Raw genomic sequence first — 16544 nt, forward strand, 5'->3', positions numbered from 1 at the left:
TTTAAGAACATTAGACTTTCAGAGAAGAATTCTCAAAAACCAACTAAAAATAAATAAATTAATAAAAAATTTTTTAAAAATCTAACTTGTGACATTATACAAGAAAAAACTAAGAGAACTAGAGAGGATAGGTAGTTTGCATCAGAAATGAGAATGAAAGCCAGATGCAAACAGCAGCAGAGGACTAGGAAGGAATAGTGACCAAGGGAGTTCTAAAACCAACCCATTACAAAAAACCCAGCAAGTTTAAATACCAAGGTAACACCCTGAAACTCAGGATTAAAGTACATTAGTATAAGTTCATTAGCTTAAAACGTGCATATACCAAAATGTGGGCAGTGGGATTTCAGATATTTACTTTCTGGGAAAAAAAAAAAAATCCTGAGTTTTTGTAAGTATATACACATGTTTTATTAAGTATTAGGTGATGCATTTAGTGTATACTCAGTAATGTACTTTTATAATCAAAAGGGAAAATATTTACTTTTGGAAGTGAATATGAAAACAAGAAAGCCCCTCAAATTATATAGATATAATGACAACAGTAAACAGATACATAGCACTTATGAAGGTACTCTTCCATGTGCATTGACTCATTTACTCTTCACAACAACCCTATAAGGTAGGTACTATTAAATCCCCATTTTACAGAAAGAAGAATATGAAAACAGAGAGGTTCAGTAACTTGCCAAATGTCACAAAGCTAACAAGAATTAGAGCTGGTTCCCAACTGGGCAATCTTAGAGCTCATGCTTTTCACCATTACACTTCACTATCTCCTGTAACAACCCGTTCTAAAAATCAAAAGATCAGACTAAACGTTTCCTACCTCCTCCCTGCTTTGCAATGATCTCTCCTCTCTTCAATGCATTACTTAGGATTTCTAAGGAAATCAGGAAAGAAAAAAAAAAATTAGCTAAATTTCTCTGTGGTAACAGAAATTTGATTACAGATTCCAGAAGGAATACTATTACTAACACACACACACACACACAAACACATGCACGCAGACACACAAAAAGGGGGAGTTCAAGAAATATGCACATAAACGAGATTATTTTATTGGAAAACTAGAAGAGTACTTGATGACAGGTTACCATGCTGGGATATGTCACTCCGGAGTCTGAGGCCCAAGTCTGTAAGGTGATCTGGAAATGTGTTGGCAAAGGAGACTGTGCACCCATGAACTGAACATGAACTTCCAAACCAGAATCTGAAGCCTGCATTCATCTACCCAGATCCAATCAACACCTCACGGATAACACTTAGAAAATGAAAATAAATAACCCCAACACACCCTCAACTGGTCTAATACATAAAAAACTGCTGCCTGCTTGCCAACAGCTTTTGCAAATAGCTTTTAAGTTTGTCTAATACTCTCTTCAGTGTAACCTTTTAAAAAGTTTATTTTCAGTCTTTTATTATGTAGGAGAAACTGTACCCAACCCACTATTTGTTCATAAAGTATGTTCAGCAATTTGGACAATAGCCACAGAGCACATCTCACTCATATGATTGACCATAACCACAAATATTTTTTAAAAACTACCAAATGTGTTCCCCACAATAGTTTCTAGTACTTTAACTACCAAAGAAAAGAGGTGGGAAAATACTTCCAGCCTGAAAACAAGTACAGGACTTATTATTCCCCCTCCATGCCTGTGATGCTGCTCACCATGCCCAGGACTAGGTTCATCTCCTCAAACGGCACTTAGGTCAAACAGTTCCCTGCAATAACCTTCAGCAGGCACACCACTGATCTGAAGTGAAAAGCCACATTCTTCCCATAGGCATTCACAGGCCTCCCTGTGATAACTACAAATTCAGATCTGTTCTTCGCTTACTCTTCTCCACCGAGTATACACTCACCTCCAAGTCTGTGCACCTGACATTGTCTGAAACACCCTCCACCTACTCAAACCCTCTTGCACACCTACCCCTTCAGTTCCAGTTCAAGCCGCAGCTCTTGCATGAAGTTTTCTTGAGCTCCTGCTCAGTGCACGTGCTCTCTGATCAAAATGTCTCTAATAGCTATCTAGAGCGGGACTTTTTGAAGTCTTGGTACAAAGAAAATGTTAACATCTGTGTGGTGTACACATGGCTCAAGGGCTGAAGAAATCACCACCACCACAATCCTCCTCGCTAGGCACATCTTATATATTGACCTCTGGTGCTGTCCTAAGCAATGCTCAGCATCATGTCTCCAAATCTGCACTTAAGTCCTTCAAGATCATGGACTACATACTGATCTGGAAACACTGAATACAGCTGTTTGTGCCAAGTACCCAGTGACTTGATGAGAGGAACACTGAGTAGGTTAAGCACTACAGAAAGTAAGACCAAATGATTCAAGCTGTCAAGTAAAACTATACAGAAAAGAAATATCAAGCATTGAATGTGGCAATTCAACTAGGCAATCAAGGCAAATCTAGGCAACTCTACTGTTAAAATCGGACAAATATTTTTTGGCACAAAGACCATTTTACTACTCAGGTCTGATTACAAGTAGCAGCACACAATTCCAGGGCAAAGCTCTTTGCTTTTGCCGGTAGTTACTTTGGGATTCCTCAGAAGAAACTAAGTCCTTCAGGAGACGTTCCTATTGAGATCATGATAGCAAGATAGCAACAGTTTCCTGTTGCCACATGAAATAACCTCACAGGGAAGAAGCCCACATCCATCTCTCCAGGTACCACTCACGTGCCACTGCAGGAACCTGGATTGAAGCTGACAGCTTTATCCCAGGGGTGAGGGGTGCCATCGAATGGCAGAGGATTGAAGGCTGAGAACAAGAAAAAGTTCCCATGGGAGCAAGGTCATCGGTCATTTTGTTGTTTTCACCACAGGTATTTACAATTTGATATGTGTGACCAAATAATAAGTTTTAAAATATTTTAGGAAATATTCCACACCATTCCAAAACACAAGAAAATGAAACCAGTTAAGGCAATAAAAAACCTTTTAACCAACCTAGTCAAACACACATAAACTCACACCCCAAAATTCTAAAGCTTTAGCGCAAACTGGAATAAAGCCAAAATTCTAAAGGTTCAGAACAAACTAGAATAAAGCCCTAGGCAGTCATATCAAGAATAGTATCCTAACATGATAAAAGTAATTAGTTCCAGTGAATCGTACACTTAAAAATGGTTAAAATGGAAAATTCTGCTTGTATATACGTTAAGCCAATTTTAAAAACTCAGTCAGAAAAAAAAAAGAAGATACAAGAAAATCATTCAAACATGGGCACTAAACATGGTCAGGGAAAAAGAGAAAAGAGAATCATTCTCCACCAAGCAACAGATTCTACTCCGTGGAAAATAGTTTCCAATAGTTCCTTATTTTCCTGAAAGACCCAATGAAGATGGAAGTTCTAAAGATAAAGAATTACAAATCCTGCCCCACTAATGAGAGCTGAGAGAATGACAAATTTGAAGACTATCTTTCTAGGGCCTTCATAAATTCAAAAATATATCTAATATAAACTAGACATAAGAAGCTTAATATTCTCTCCCTGGCCTCCACCTATAGGGTCCCATGAAGTCACTACAGCTCTCCGAGGAGATCATCTAGGAACCTTGCAACTGAATAGGATGAGAGGCAATTGGAGATGGGGTGGGAAGCACCTAGGCACCCCTGCTCTAATCCGCCTTTCAGAAAAACAACTTCAAAGCCCAAAAATGGACAATCTCCGTGCTCCACACTGACGAAGGAGAATTATGTCGACAGAATTCTCAGAAACATCCAAATGCAAAAGAGAAAGATGTATCCAAAGAAAAGTAAAAGAGAATCTGCTTTGCAAACGAACCAAAACTGAAGACACTCTCTGCATTTAGATAGTCGCAAACACTCAAGGTCTTCCAATATTAGGAAACCTCTCTAGTTAACTTTATCTTTTCCAAAGGTATTTTTTAGACGTGACATGTTACAAAGCATCAACAAGCACACAGCTCGATCCCAGTTTACTGGAACACCACAGCATCTCGAGTAAGAGGCCAATGTCCCTACTTAGCAGAGCCTTGGTCCACTCTCCTATGGGCTATAGTTCCAACAGTGCTGTGTTAATGCAGCCATCTTGAGTCCCACAGCACGCAATACCTCGTATCAATTAAAAAAATTAAAAAGCCACTTGAAAAACCTCAAAGAAAAATGGCGTTGTTGATAATTTTAAAAAGTTCTTATCCAGGTCTAAAAAAATGTATTTTAAAGACCTAGGAAAAACAGTAGACTTTGCCTGAGAAAGAACCCCCAACATCAAGGGTGAGCCTCGGCAGCATTTCAGTGAGGCAAAGGGCCTGCACCCCAGGGGCTGGACCCCGCCCATGTGGGGCCCAGGAGGCCTTCTTACCCATTCCTCTGCCAAGGGGCTCTCCAAAGCTTCGAGACATTCCCATCTCGTTTCTGGCAAAGTCTCTCTCAAATCCTCCACCCATGCCACGCTCCAGCTCTGTGGAAAAAAATATTACCCTAGGCCTTTCCAGAAACACCATTTTATTTTACACATTAGAAACAAAAACTACAGACACACAACAGCTACCACCAAGTCAGCATGTTAATTTTTTTCTAAAGAAAACCAGTATTCATCCTTTATCCCTTTAAAAGAGGAAAAACGTCACCTCAAATGAATCCCTGAAAACCTACCTTTAGTCCATTAAAAAGAAGACTAGATCACAACCTACATTACAGCGAAACAATGGATACACCAAACACCCACAACGACAGTCAATGGTGTGTAATGGCTGCAATGCCCTTTTGGAGCAAAGAATCTGCTTATAACAGCAGCAGCAGCAACAGGTGCTATCTGTTGGACAGGTAATATGCACCCAGTGCCCTGCCAGTGGTTTTTGTGCATGAATATTTTCACTAAATCTTCACAATCAGCCCATACCATCTATCTGATCCTCTTCCTCCACCACCCCCTTTACAAAGAAACTGAGGCTCGAATGATTTAGTAACTTGACCAAAGTCACATACCTGGCTGGGACCTAACACTGACTCAAAAGCCCATGCTCTAAGACACAAGCACGCCCTAAACAGGATATAAAAATATATCCACACAGAAGATTTCTCTAATGCCAACTGATGTGGTTTCACCTACATAATGAGTTTTGTTCATTTCTTTCTTCTTTGTATTTTCTATATTGGCGGGAATATTCACTGTTTTTACAATGTCTTATTTTTTTTTAAAAGAAAAAGGCACTTAGCTTTTGTGGGGAAAAGCCCACCTTGGCTGTCACCTGCTTGAGAAAGCCTTTCCTCTTATCACTGGTTACTTCTTTTCCTCATATATCCATCTAACATAAAGCTCAAAATGTGCTATTACACTTTGTCTCCCTCCCATACTTAGAGCTCCTTGAAGAATCTTTTTTTTTTTAATTAATCTTGCTCCTTAGAAATACCAGGTAAACAGGTGCTATATAAAGGACACCTTTTATTTGACAATGGCAAAAACATTTTTATATGTAGTCTGAAAACCTACCGCCCTCAGTGAAGTAAATCCATCTATTAAAGATGAGAAAGGAGGCTAACCATCGTTAATTATTAAATTTGGTAGATTTAGGCAACAGTGGACTTTATATTCATGACCTGAATCAACCAAAAGTTGATGAAAATCCTCGCATGTTGATGGGATGCATTCTGCTGAAATACATGACTCAACCATGCCTGCAGGTGGTGGGCAGGGGTCACTCAGCTCTGAGTGGGCCTAACAGAAATCCCAGCCGGGCATCTCAATGGACCTCTGCTGCTCTCTGTTAGCACTTATCTGAAGCCCTTATATGTAAGCAAAGGCCTTGGAACTCACATTCCTAGCGGTCAACAGGGTCCTAGTGTGCAGGGAACTCTAGTATGAAAATGTAGAACTTCTCTGGTAAGTTATGGCACCACAACAGTCAGTCTGTAAAATCTGTCGACCTTGTAATTTAAAAAAATCTTACAGCCATTCTATCAAAATGTGACCTCTCCTGATTGGGCCTGAGACTTTGTCAGCACCTGTGATGCTGACATGAATGCATTATTGTCATTAACTACACATCAAATTAAACGCAAGTTTTCTTTACCAACTCTTTTTCTCATGTGAGTTAAACTGTCCTTGGATCTGGAAGCTCCAGGGTCTAGCAAATCTCAGAAAACAGACCAAGATTTAGGGTAGTCACTGTTCTCCATAGTGGAGCTCAGGGAGAGAGGACGTGAGAACAGAAAGTAAGAACACATAGCCCATTTTGGTTCCTCACAGAAAATCAGCACTTTGAACCTTCTATTACCAGGCTCAGAATTCTAACTGCTGGGTTCCACCTGCCAGTTTACCAAGGATTTTGGCCCCACAGCTCAGCACAGCTCCACCACCCACCCACCATGTTTCCAACTACTTCTAAATCACATCATTCCACTCTTCAGGGTCACCACTCAAATCTCCTTTCAAAAGATTAATCTGTTATGAGAAAACATTTTCAAGACAGACTCTCAAACTCTCACTTTTAATTAAAAACCCATGCACACCAGAGCTAGAGCAGGTCTAATAGCACATTGGAAACATGGATCTTTGTCCCTTTATTATCAACTTATGGTGAGTTCTTCCCTACATCTTTTTACCATCATCCAAAAAAAAAGGCACCCCATGATGAAGAAGGCAATAAGCATATTGACTTCCTATTCCCTACTTCTGGAAAAGGGCAGTTTATTAATCAGAAATTTCCTCTCAAGTTTGTTAATGTCTATCTCGTTAAGGTACTTGATTGTTCTATACTACGTTGACTATATATTACTGCAAACTAGCAAAGAAACATATATACCAAATCCTTAATGACTTCCCATTCCAGGGAAGATTTTATGTATAAAGTAAGCAGCATTCCTGCAGGTGGGAGCCAGAGAGTCAACCAACATGCAGAGGAATTCAAAAAGAAATAACTTTAGATTTCTTATCACTCTACAGTCCTGCTGGGTAAGACAGGGCTAACACTTGTGTTGCTGGCAATAAAAGGCACAGCATGATCAAGAGCCAGGTTCTGGAGCCAGACAGCTGGGTTCTTATCCCAGGTTCATACTAGCCATGTAACCTTAAGCAAGTCCCTCTCTGTGCCTCAGTTTCCAATTAAATAAATGGGGATAACAACAGCACCTACATATCATGTGGTTCTGTCTTTCTGCCATAGGCTGGGAGGGCTGTACAATTTGAATGATGGCATAAAAAGAATTTGTAATTTGGGGGCAAAATTTTTATTAATGCCTCTGCCCAAAAAGAGTCATCAGACAAATGATCAAAAACTCATCAATTACAGCACTCCTAGGGAGACATGAATATCAGAAACTCCGAAGAAACTTTCATCTCTTACTCTTGCAGACCATCTTTAAGTGTGTAAAACATCATTTTAAGTGTATAAGGCATCATGATGCTTTCTAGTGCTGGAGGCAGTAAGAAAGCTTTAAAATGGCATTGGACAATTATTTGGGACGCACCACTTCTCAAAAGTTTAGTGACTAAGATTTAATGCTTACCCATTAAAGTCTAGTGACTAAGTCTAACTTTTGAAATACATACTATTTTACTACTATTTAATAAGGCAATTTGAAGACATCTGGTTCAGCAGAAAAATGGAAGTAGACGTTATTTATTAAAAGTGGGCCTGCATTATTAGAGCATTTTCATTTCAATAATAATAATAAACAAAAAACAATGTGACTATATCAAATACCACTGGTTGTATACTTCGGATGAATTGTATGCTTTATTAATATGTATCAATAAAATTGACTTGTTTAAAAAAAAGTGGGACTGCAGCATAAACATCACCAAAGAACCAACAGTCAGCAAAGAGCAGGTTTAAGCAATAAGAGAGTACAATCCTTACCATTTATTCTGCCCATGTTCATCCCAGATCCAAATCGACCCATGTTTTCCATACCACCACCAAAGGGTCCCTCCATGCCTGAAATGTAAAGTCAGCATTTTAGTATCATCCCAACAAAAATGTTTAGACTGATGGGGAAGTAAAAATGTTTTTACATGTTTCACCTTGGGCATTTTCTACCAGGAACTTAATCACCAAGTTTAAGGTATTTTGAAAAACAAAAACACTGGTATCACTATTTAGAAATAGCCATCTTTAAAATGCTGATTTTATCAAACCCCCTGAATTAACAGACAAGCAAAAAGAGGCCCAGATAGAAGAGTGATTTGCCCAAGGTCACAGAACTAGTTAGTGAGAAAGACAGAATCAAAAGCCAAATCACCCACTGGAAGAACTGAGAAAAGTAATTTCTAAATTCAAACTTTTGGGAAACAAAGTCAGAATTTCATGCAGGGCTTATAATATTAGGAAGAAAAGAGAAAAAGAGAGAAAACTGTACCTAAAAAGTGATTATATTTGCACTTTATTGTAAATTTCTTACCTCCCATTTTATTTATTCCAAATCCTATGCCTTCCATTCCCATTCCTTAAAAAGAAAAAGTCAATGCAAACTAAAATTATGTCAAAGCAGTACAAACTTTAAAAAAAAAAAAAGCACAAATTCCAAACCAACAAATGAAAAAACCACCCCTGATGAAAATGAATATATTTTAATTATCAAAAAGAAAGAAAAAAGTCTACCATTCTACCATTTAACTGTCAAAAGATCACGTTCCAAGAAAATTTAAACTTTTAACAAATGAGTCATGGTGTGGCTTGAAATTCTGTAGGGTCTAATTCTACAATTTATTAAATGACCAAGTTACACAGCATGAAACATGAAATACAATTATCAGACACAGACTAGAAATATTCACTTTTTAGAAGCTTACTAGGGGAAGTGAAATAGATGAAAAAAATTATTTTAATAAGTAATATCCTCAAAATAAAAAAGCAGTTCCTAAAAGCACTGAAGTCCACCCCCACACCTCCATCCTCAGTCTTCATACTTAGGTATGATGAAGGTAGGAGGCAAGTCACTTAAGTCAAGTCATTTGAGTTGATGGGCAAGGCCTTGACACCAGCCCGAGTTTAAGAAGGGGACATGCAGAACTGACAATGGTGGGTGGCAGGGCATCCATCAGGTAATTCGAAGGATTCCCAGAAAGAAAAAGTCTGTCATAAAACGTAGTCCTTAGTAGTTCAGAAATAACCTCACTGTACAGAAATGAAAATGCTAAAATACAAAGTTTAAAGTTTATTCTACATATCAAAGTTTTCATTAATTAGTTATTCCTTGTCGTCTAGAACAAGATAATAATATACATCACTTCCTTGTGACCTATGAGGGTATGCTGTCATGGAATGAGGCCCTACATATCTTTTTTGCATCACTCAATGCCCACACCTTGAGAAGAAGTCATACCAATACCAGGGAGAACCCAAGGGGGTCTATGTAACAGAAATGTCAGGGCACCATGGCAGTGCTATGGTCCCATGATCAGGAAACTTGCAGTCTTTGTCACTAACTGATAGCGTGACCTTGAACAAGACCTACTCTCTGGATTGCCTCCTTTTATCAAATGGCTTAACTATCTCAGTTTAGGCAGTTGTTGTGAGTAAAATTCAAAGGTATAATGTCTTTGGAAAAAAGGATTCAACTCAGTAAAAATACAAACTATTGACTTTATCAAATGGAAGCTGAAATAAAGAAGGGATACATCTTTCTTCCACTTGACTCAATGAGCAGTTACTCCAATAATTAATGTGAATAACTTTAACTTCCCCAGCAATCCCCAAAGAAGGTAAACTGCAACTCTAACCTGCAGGTCCTATGTTTCCCATTCCAATGCCTTTATTCAAGTGATTGGCATCAATAGGCTGCCCTCCTGGTCCTAAACCCATGCCAATACCACCAAGTCCATCTGAAAAGAAAAGAGAAAGAAGTATGAATTTCTTTTAGAAAACCTTGACCCTCACAAGCAGAGTCCGGTTATCGGCTTGCAGCTTATCACACTCCACCCCACCCACCTCCACCAGTAAGGTAAGCCCAAAGGCTAATTCATAATTCAACACTTTAACACTTAAGAACCCTCTCTTTTAGGGCATATATAACCTTTTATATGCAACCAGATTGGAATTTGCGATATGTATGAAACAAAAGCAGTTTAAAAATCAGTTCCCTTGATAGAAGAACCTATGAACAACCCATAAAACAAAAACCTTGAACAACACGATGCAACAAAAAGAAGCATAGAGGAAAACGGACTTTGGCCCAGTGGTTAGGGCTTCCGTCTATCACATGGAAGGTCCGAGGTTCAAACCCCGGGCCTCCTTGACCCGTGTGGAGGTGGCCCATGCGCAGTGCTGATGCGCGCAAGGAGTGCCCTGCCACACAGGGTGTCCCCCGCGTAGGGGAGCCCCACGCGCAAGGAGTGCACCCATAAGGAGAGCCGCCCAGCACCAAGGAGGGAACAACCTGCGGAGGAATGGCCCGCCCACACTTCCTGTGCCGCTGACGACAACAGAAGCGGACAAAGAAACAAGACGCAGCAAAAAGACACAGAAAACAGACAACCGGGGGAGGGGAGGGGAATTAAATAAATAAAAATAAATCTTTAAAAAAAAAAGAAGCATAGATTCCTGTGCTGCTGACAACAACAGAAGCAGACAAAGGAGAACATGCAGCAAATGGACACAGAGTACAAACAACTGGCGGGGGGGAGGATAAAGAAAATACATCTTTAAAAAAAGAGAGAGACTCAGGACATCAAGTGGCAAGCAGCGAAAATATGCCCAAGTCCCAACTCAGCAGCCTAAAAGACCTTTACCATTCTTACAAGGAAAAAAAAAAAGTTATAAATCAAACACTAGGCATATACTAGTCTCTGAATCTGCTATGGCTGGTTTTAATGACAATGAAGTTAAATGTACTCAAATAATACGTCTTTCTGCCCAGAAAGCTTACTAACCCACCAATCTATACCCAGCTCACCTACTCTATGCCCCACAAAATAAAGAGGGAAACAATAAAATACATATTGGTCTCCAGAAAAGCCAACAAGCCTGAGAGTGCTCTCTAAGAACAGTCTAGAAATTTAAACCAAGACAAGGTGGGATTAAAAAAAAAAAAAGTGGGGGACAAAATTCTGGAATTTCATTTAAAAATGTGATACCAAGTCCCAGGGATTTAATCTGATTTAACATCCTACCGTTTTTAATTGCATAGAAACAGGAGCAAAAGATCACCCGGGTTACTTACTCCCCAAAGCACTGAAGGCTTTGAAGTCAACCCTTTTAAAATATGCCAGAGCCCATGAACCGTGGATAATGGGCTCCCTAGGACCCAGTCTGTACTGCCAAGCAGTCCTCCTCCTCCTCCTCCTCCTCCTCCCAACACTTAAGTCAGCAAGAGCCATCACCCTGACCCTGGGTGACCACTGCAGTCATCACATTCACGATTTACTCAGGAAAAGGATAGGTTATGACAAGGAAATGCAGCCCTCCTTTAAATAATGGTAACTTTAAACAAATAAGCTCTCTCCTATTCTTGAGCATCACCTTCCCCTCAAAATCTGCCTGAGTTATGTTTTGATACTCCTAAACTTCAAAGGCACTGAAGAGTTCAGTTTTCTGTTTAGGTTCCCACTCAATTCAATCTCTAACAAATGGGCCCTAGGCTTTAGCACTGCTCCACACCAGAGAACTGGCTGGTCCATGGGTCTCTCAGTATGCTTCACTGCCTCACCTGATGGAAGGGGGATTCCCTTGCACAACACAAAGTCTCCCACCCCAATCCAGCCTGCTTTCTATAGGCTTGCCAGGCCTGTTCACCACTTCCCTAACCCCTCACACTGCTTCCAGGCTCTCTAATTGCTGCCAATGCTTAGTATCCACCCTACCAACACCTGCCTGCTTGCCAGATGGAGTACCTAGAATTTTGCTAACAAGCACCATTTCCACTTATATGGTGACCAACTAGCCTTCCCTGCTGGAAGAGATTTCCACCCAAATGTTGCAAATAACTAAGCTCTTTTTTCTCAAAAAAATTTTTTATTGATCTACTTCACATACCATAAAATTCATTCTCTTAAAAAGCACGATTAATTGGTTTTTAGTATGTCCACAAAATTGTGCAACCATCATTATTGAATTCTAAGAACATTTTCATCATCCAAAAGGAAACCCTATACTGGTTTTCTGTCACTCTCCCCTTCCTCCAACCCCTGGCAACCACTAATCTACTTCCTGTGTATACAGATTTGTTAATTCTGGACATTTCCTACAGATGGAATCAGAAAATATGTAGCCTTTTGGGTCTGGCTTATTTCACTTAGCATAATGTTTTCAAAGTGCAGGTACATTGTAGCATGTTCCTTTGTATGGCTAAATATTCTATTGTATGGATATACCACATTTTATTCATCTATCCTGAGTTGATGGACAATATTTGGGTCATTCCACTTTTTGGTTATTATGAATATCATGAGCAAGTTTTTGTATGAACTTATGTTTTTAATCCTCTTGTGTATACTACCTAAGAGAGGAATTTGCTGTGTCATACAGTACAACCAATCTTTTCTGAACACCAAGTGCAGCTTGACTTTAATTCCCTTTGCTGTTTCTGGTTCATCCTTCCCTTGGACATTTTCAAACTGCCCAACTAAATCCTCTACATCCCAAGCAGCCAGCCTCACCAAGAAGTTAATGATACTTAAGTTGCTTATTTCCAATCCCAACAAATCTATATAAAGAAAAAAGTACTTATTCCTCAAGAACTTTACTGCTCAAGAGAACTACAAAATAACATAGCACAAATTCAAGTGTAATTATTATAATCAGTTATTTGTTTAGTATATATCAAATTTAAAAATGGAGACACTTACGGGGAAGTTGTTGAGGACGTTCAGGAGGGAAAAAATCTCCCTTTGGTAAGGCCCTTTCATCCTGAAAGAGAAAGAAAATAAGTCTCAATATTCACTACACCACTTTTTGTGACAGCAAAAGATGAAAACACCCCCCATCAACAAAGGACTGGTTAAACACAGTATGGCACATTTATACAATGAAATTTATAGGCAAGCATAAAAAGGAATGGGAAAAAGAGTGCTTGCTACCTTTTGTGTAAAGGAGAATAAGAATATACCTTCATGTCAATGGGGAAAAAGGGAGAGGACTAGGCAAAAGTCAGACACTGTCCACTCTTTTCATACTTTTTGAGCCAGGTGAATCAACTACTACCCTAAAAACAAAACTGATTTTTTAAAACAACTCGAACAACTGCTTTATAGTTACTTTTCTCCTTTTCCTGACTCTGGGTCTTAAATGGATTACTCTCGGCATATTCCAGTTATGATTCTATTAACTGTTAAATATCTTTGGCATAAGCCACAGCAGGGCTGTTTATAAAGACGGAAAGACTTCAACAGACCTTAAAAAGTTGTCTAGGGGGGAGCCAATGTGGTTCAGTGGTTGAGTGCTGGCTTCCCACATGAGGTCCTGCCACGCTCAATTCCTGGCCATGATATCCGCCCCCCCCCCCAAAAAAAAGCTGTCTGGGGGTGTGGGTCTAGCTCAGTGGTTGAGCACCCGTCTCCCACGTACAGGGTCCTGGATTCAATCCCCAGTGGTTCCTTAAAAATGTTGTATGAATCAGACTTAATTATAAAAACTGGAAACAGAAGTATACATAACCATTCTCTTACAACTGACCACTTGCTCAAGAAGGACACTAAAATGACTTCCTGAGCGTGCTAGGAACAGTGTAACAGGAAAAAAATGCCTGAAGCAGGGAGAGCTACCAGGGTAAAAGGTTACTTTGCTTAACATACTGTAACTGCTGAACTTAGACCAACTGATAAATTCAGTACAGTGGCTATATGTTCACTTTTTCTCCCCTTTATTAGAGAAGTTGTGGGTTTACAGAATGATCATACATAAAGTACAAAATTCAATAATCCATGTTTTTGCTAAACTTATTTGGGTATATTATGGAAAAAAGATCCTATTAACTTACCATTTTCACATGCATTGGTCTATCAAATAGCAGCTGGCCATTAAACATAGCTGATATAACAATTAAGGCTATTTCTTACAATTTTAAAAGCATGCACAACAGGAGAGGGAAATACATAGAAAGGAAAACACTCCAATTGCTACCAGTCCTTCTAAGTGGTGAATTCATGAGTAATTTCTATTCTTCGTTATATTTTCAAGTATTCCTATTTCTACATTAAGCATAAAAGGAATTAATAAAGCTTAAGGGAGAAAAAAAAAGTAAGTCTCAGCATATTCCTTAAGTGTGAAGTTTCATTCATATTATCTTAAACTTGTCAACTAACCATTTTCTAAAGTATCAGTATCAGGGTATTCTATAGGCCTGGGTGTTGTACCATTTTTTGAAGTACTGTGCTTGCTGAATAAAATGCTCTGTGAGGATTTTTAACGATCATCAGTTTAATGGCAGTGCTCTATACTGTGATGAGAAGATGTAACTCTAGGGTAGGCAGCCAGGGTAGTATTTAGGTCTATCAAGGAGAAGTGGTTCTTCTAGAATTCTAAACAGGGGTTCTTCTTTTGTTCCACAGACCCCTATGCCAGTCAGGTGAAATGAATACTACTGTGATTTATTTATTGCATACATTCATAAGTGAAGGAAATATTAGATTTCAGTTAGAGGTCAGAGAAAATAAAGTTAATAAGTTGATATTTTTTCAGTTCAAGCTCACAGACCCCTGAAATCTTCCCACAGACCCCTTGGGGGTCCATGGGCCCCTGGTTCTAGAATGATATCTATCCACTGGAGATGGAGGGTCCTATAAAGGATTACATAGGAAATAGTGTCCAAATTTCTCTCTAGTACAGTATTCACTGGACTCTCTCTTTCAAATCCAAAGACCCTTCTGAAAATAAAATGCTGGGGAATGTGTCTGTTTTCCATCTATTCCTTCTGTCATGCCAATTTCATCCTAGAGAACTTTCAAATTCCACAGTAATATATTCCCTGTAGCCACTGGAAAATATTAATACACAAAGTTACCTCTTCCTCACACAAACCTATATTATTAACTATAACAGCATTTGGCCTAAACTGTTCACAATGAGTTGAATTCCTATAAAAGGATACATATAGCTTGCACAGCTTCAATGGACTGTTCAAAAGTAACAGTGCCAATTCCACGACTTTTTCCATCTTTATCTTCAAGAATGTCTGCTCGGACCACCACACCAGCCATACTAAATACTTCCTTCAGTTTCTTCCAGCCAACTTTATAATCCAGCTAATCAAGAGAAAGGGGAGGAGGAAATTTCATTGCAGACATAAGAAAAACTTACAATATTTTTAATATCTGAATGAGACAAGCTTTGATCGGAAACAAGCATTAGGAAATAAAATGTCACAAAAACTAATCAACTGCAGTAGCATTTTCAAATATGAAGCCTGGTCTAATCTCAAAAGAACAGTTTAAGCTGCCTCATACCTTTAAAATTAGTACTTAGAGCATTTCATTATTAAAGCATTTTTATTATTCCAGTAAGACCAAAAAAATTAGTACTTATTTTTTGAGCATTAAAAAAAAAAAATAGATGTTCCCTAACTAAGGTTTACCATCAACCTTCCCACCCCTTTCTTTTAAAAAATACTTCTCTTTGCAAATGGTGAAGGTATTCCAGACACAACAAGAAAAGAAAGGTGTCTGCCCAAACAATTTTGCCCTGTACCTAAACTGCAAAAAGCAACACCAAGCTACCACTTTTCTATACCCATGGTCCAGGCCTATGACTTATGACTGCAGGGAAAAACTAGGAAAAAGGTTTCCATTTACTTACATTTGCTACAAATACTGTGCTTCCAAGTCTTCCAGCCTGTAATGCATGGATAATCTCATTTGGGATGTTAGGATTATTTAGGATACTGGGTGGGATATTAATCATTCCTGGGCCACCTGGTCCCATACCCATCCCACCAGTCGTAGCCATCACCTTTTGCATTGCTCTCCTGGCATGTTCACCATCAGGATCCTAGAGCAAGCATAAAAGCATTACATTTAACAGACCCAGTGATAACTAAAACTATGTTCTGCACAATAACCGATATTCTCTCAACTTCAGAAATTGAGAGACTGTATGGAAAACAACCTAGAAGATTGTTTTTAAATCTATAAGAAATTCAAATGAACTAACCACCAGCCTAGGAAGAGTTCTAACTAAAGGAATAGGGAAGAAAGTGTGTAAAATGTAATGTTGAAAACAGCTCTCCATTGAACTAAGTAAAACTTAAAGCTTAAAATAAGATTACATGTGCTTGTTATATTAAACGTTACAGATTCAACAGGGTTTTGTTATTTCTGCCGCCCCTGTCAGTGATTTTCCCAGAAGTTTGAAAACATAGTTCTAGATCACTAAGGTATCCAGAACCTTCCTGTTTTTTGGGTGCTGAACTCATGTACGTAATATCTGGACAGGTTTTGAAGCCCTGGTATTGACACTATTTTTGAACTTTGTCCTATTATTTACCATCACCATCAACACACAGAGACCTTAACCCTGCCACTCTTTCCCCACCGATCATCTCCTCCCAAGAAATAAAGAGGTAAAAATAAGTCAAGAAAGGAATTAATAAAAAGCTGAGAGAGAGGGATGGGGGGGGGAGGAGAG

At 39.0% G+C, this 16544-nt stretch overlaps 1 protein-coding gene across 9 annotated transcripts in view; it reads right to left on the reverse strand.

Moving 5' to 3' along the window:
* Positions 1 to 16544, reverse strand: part of HNRNPM (heterogeneous nuclear ribonucleoprotein M) — a 40257-nt gene that overhangs the window by 4694 nt on the left and 19019 nt on the right. Inside the window, exons 6-14 of one of the 9 annotated variants that reach the window (XM_004454691.4) lie at positions 15870 to 15908; positions 15717 to 15752; positions 15013 to 15166; positions 13903 to 13952; positions 12773 to 12833; positions 9710 to 9811; positions 8389 to 8433; positions 7848 to 7925; positions 830 to 883 (exon numbers count right to left, since the gene is read on the reverse strand). In XM_004454691.4, the coding sequence (XP_004454748.1) occupies positions 830 to 883; positions 7848 to 7925; positions 8389 to 8433; positions 9710 to 9811; positions 12773 to 12833; positions 13903 to 13952; positions 15013 to 15166; positions 15717 to 15752; positions 15870 to 15908 (619 nt within the window). Of the gene's footprint in view, positions 1 to 829; positions 884 to 4348; positions 4448 to 7847; positions 7926 to 8388; positions 8434 to 9709; positions 9812 to 12772; positions 12834 to 13902; positions 13953 to 15012; positions 15167 to 15716; positions 15909 to 16544 lie in introns of all 9 variants that reach the window. The other 8 variants (XM_071209946.1, XM_004454685.5, XM_004454686.5 and 5 more) reach the window with 8 other exon arrangements.

The sequence above is a fragment of the Dasypus novemcinctus genome, chromosome 19 (assembly GCF_030445035.2).
Source record: "Dasypus novemcinctus isolate mDasNov1 chromosome 19, mDasNov1.1.hap2, whole genome shotgun sequence".
In the NCBI taxonomy this organism is placed as follows: Eukaryota; Metazoa; Chordata; class Mammalia; order Cingulata; family Dasypodidae; genus Dasypus; species Dasypus novemcinctus.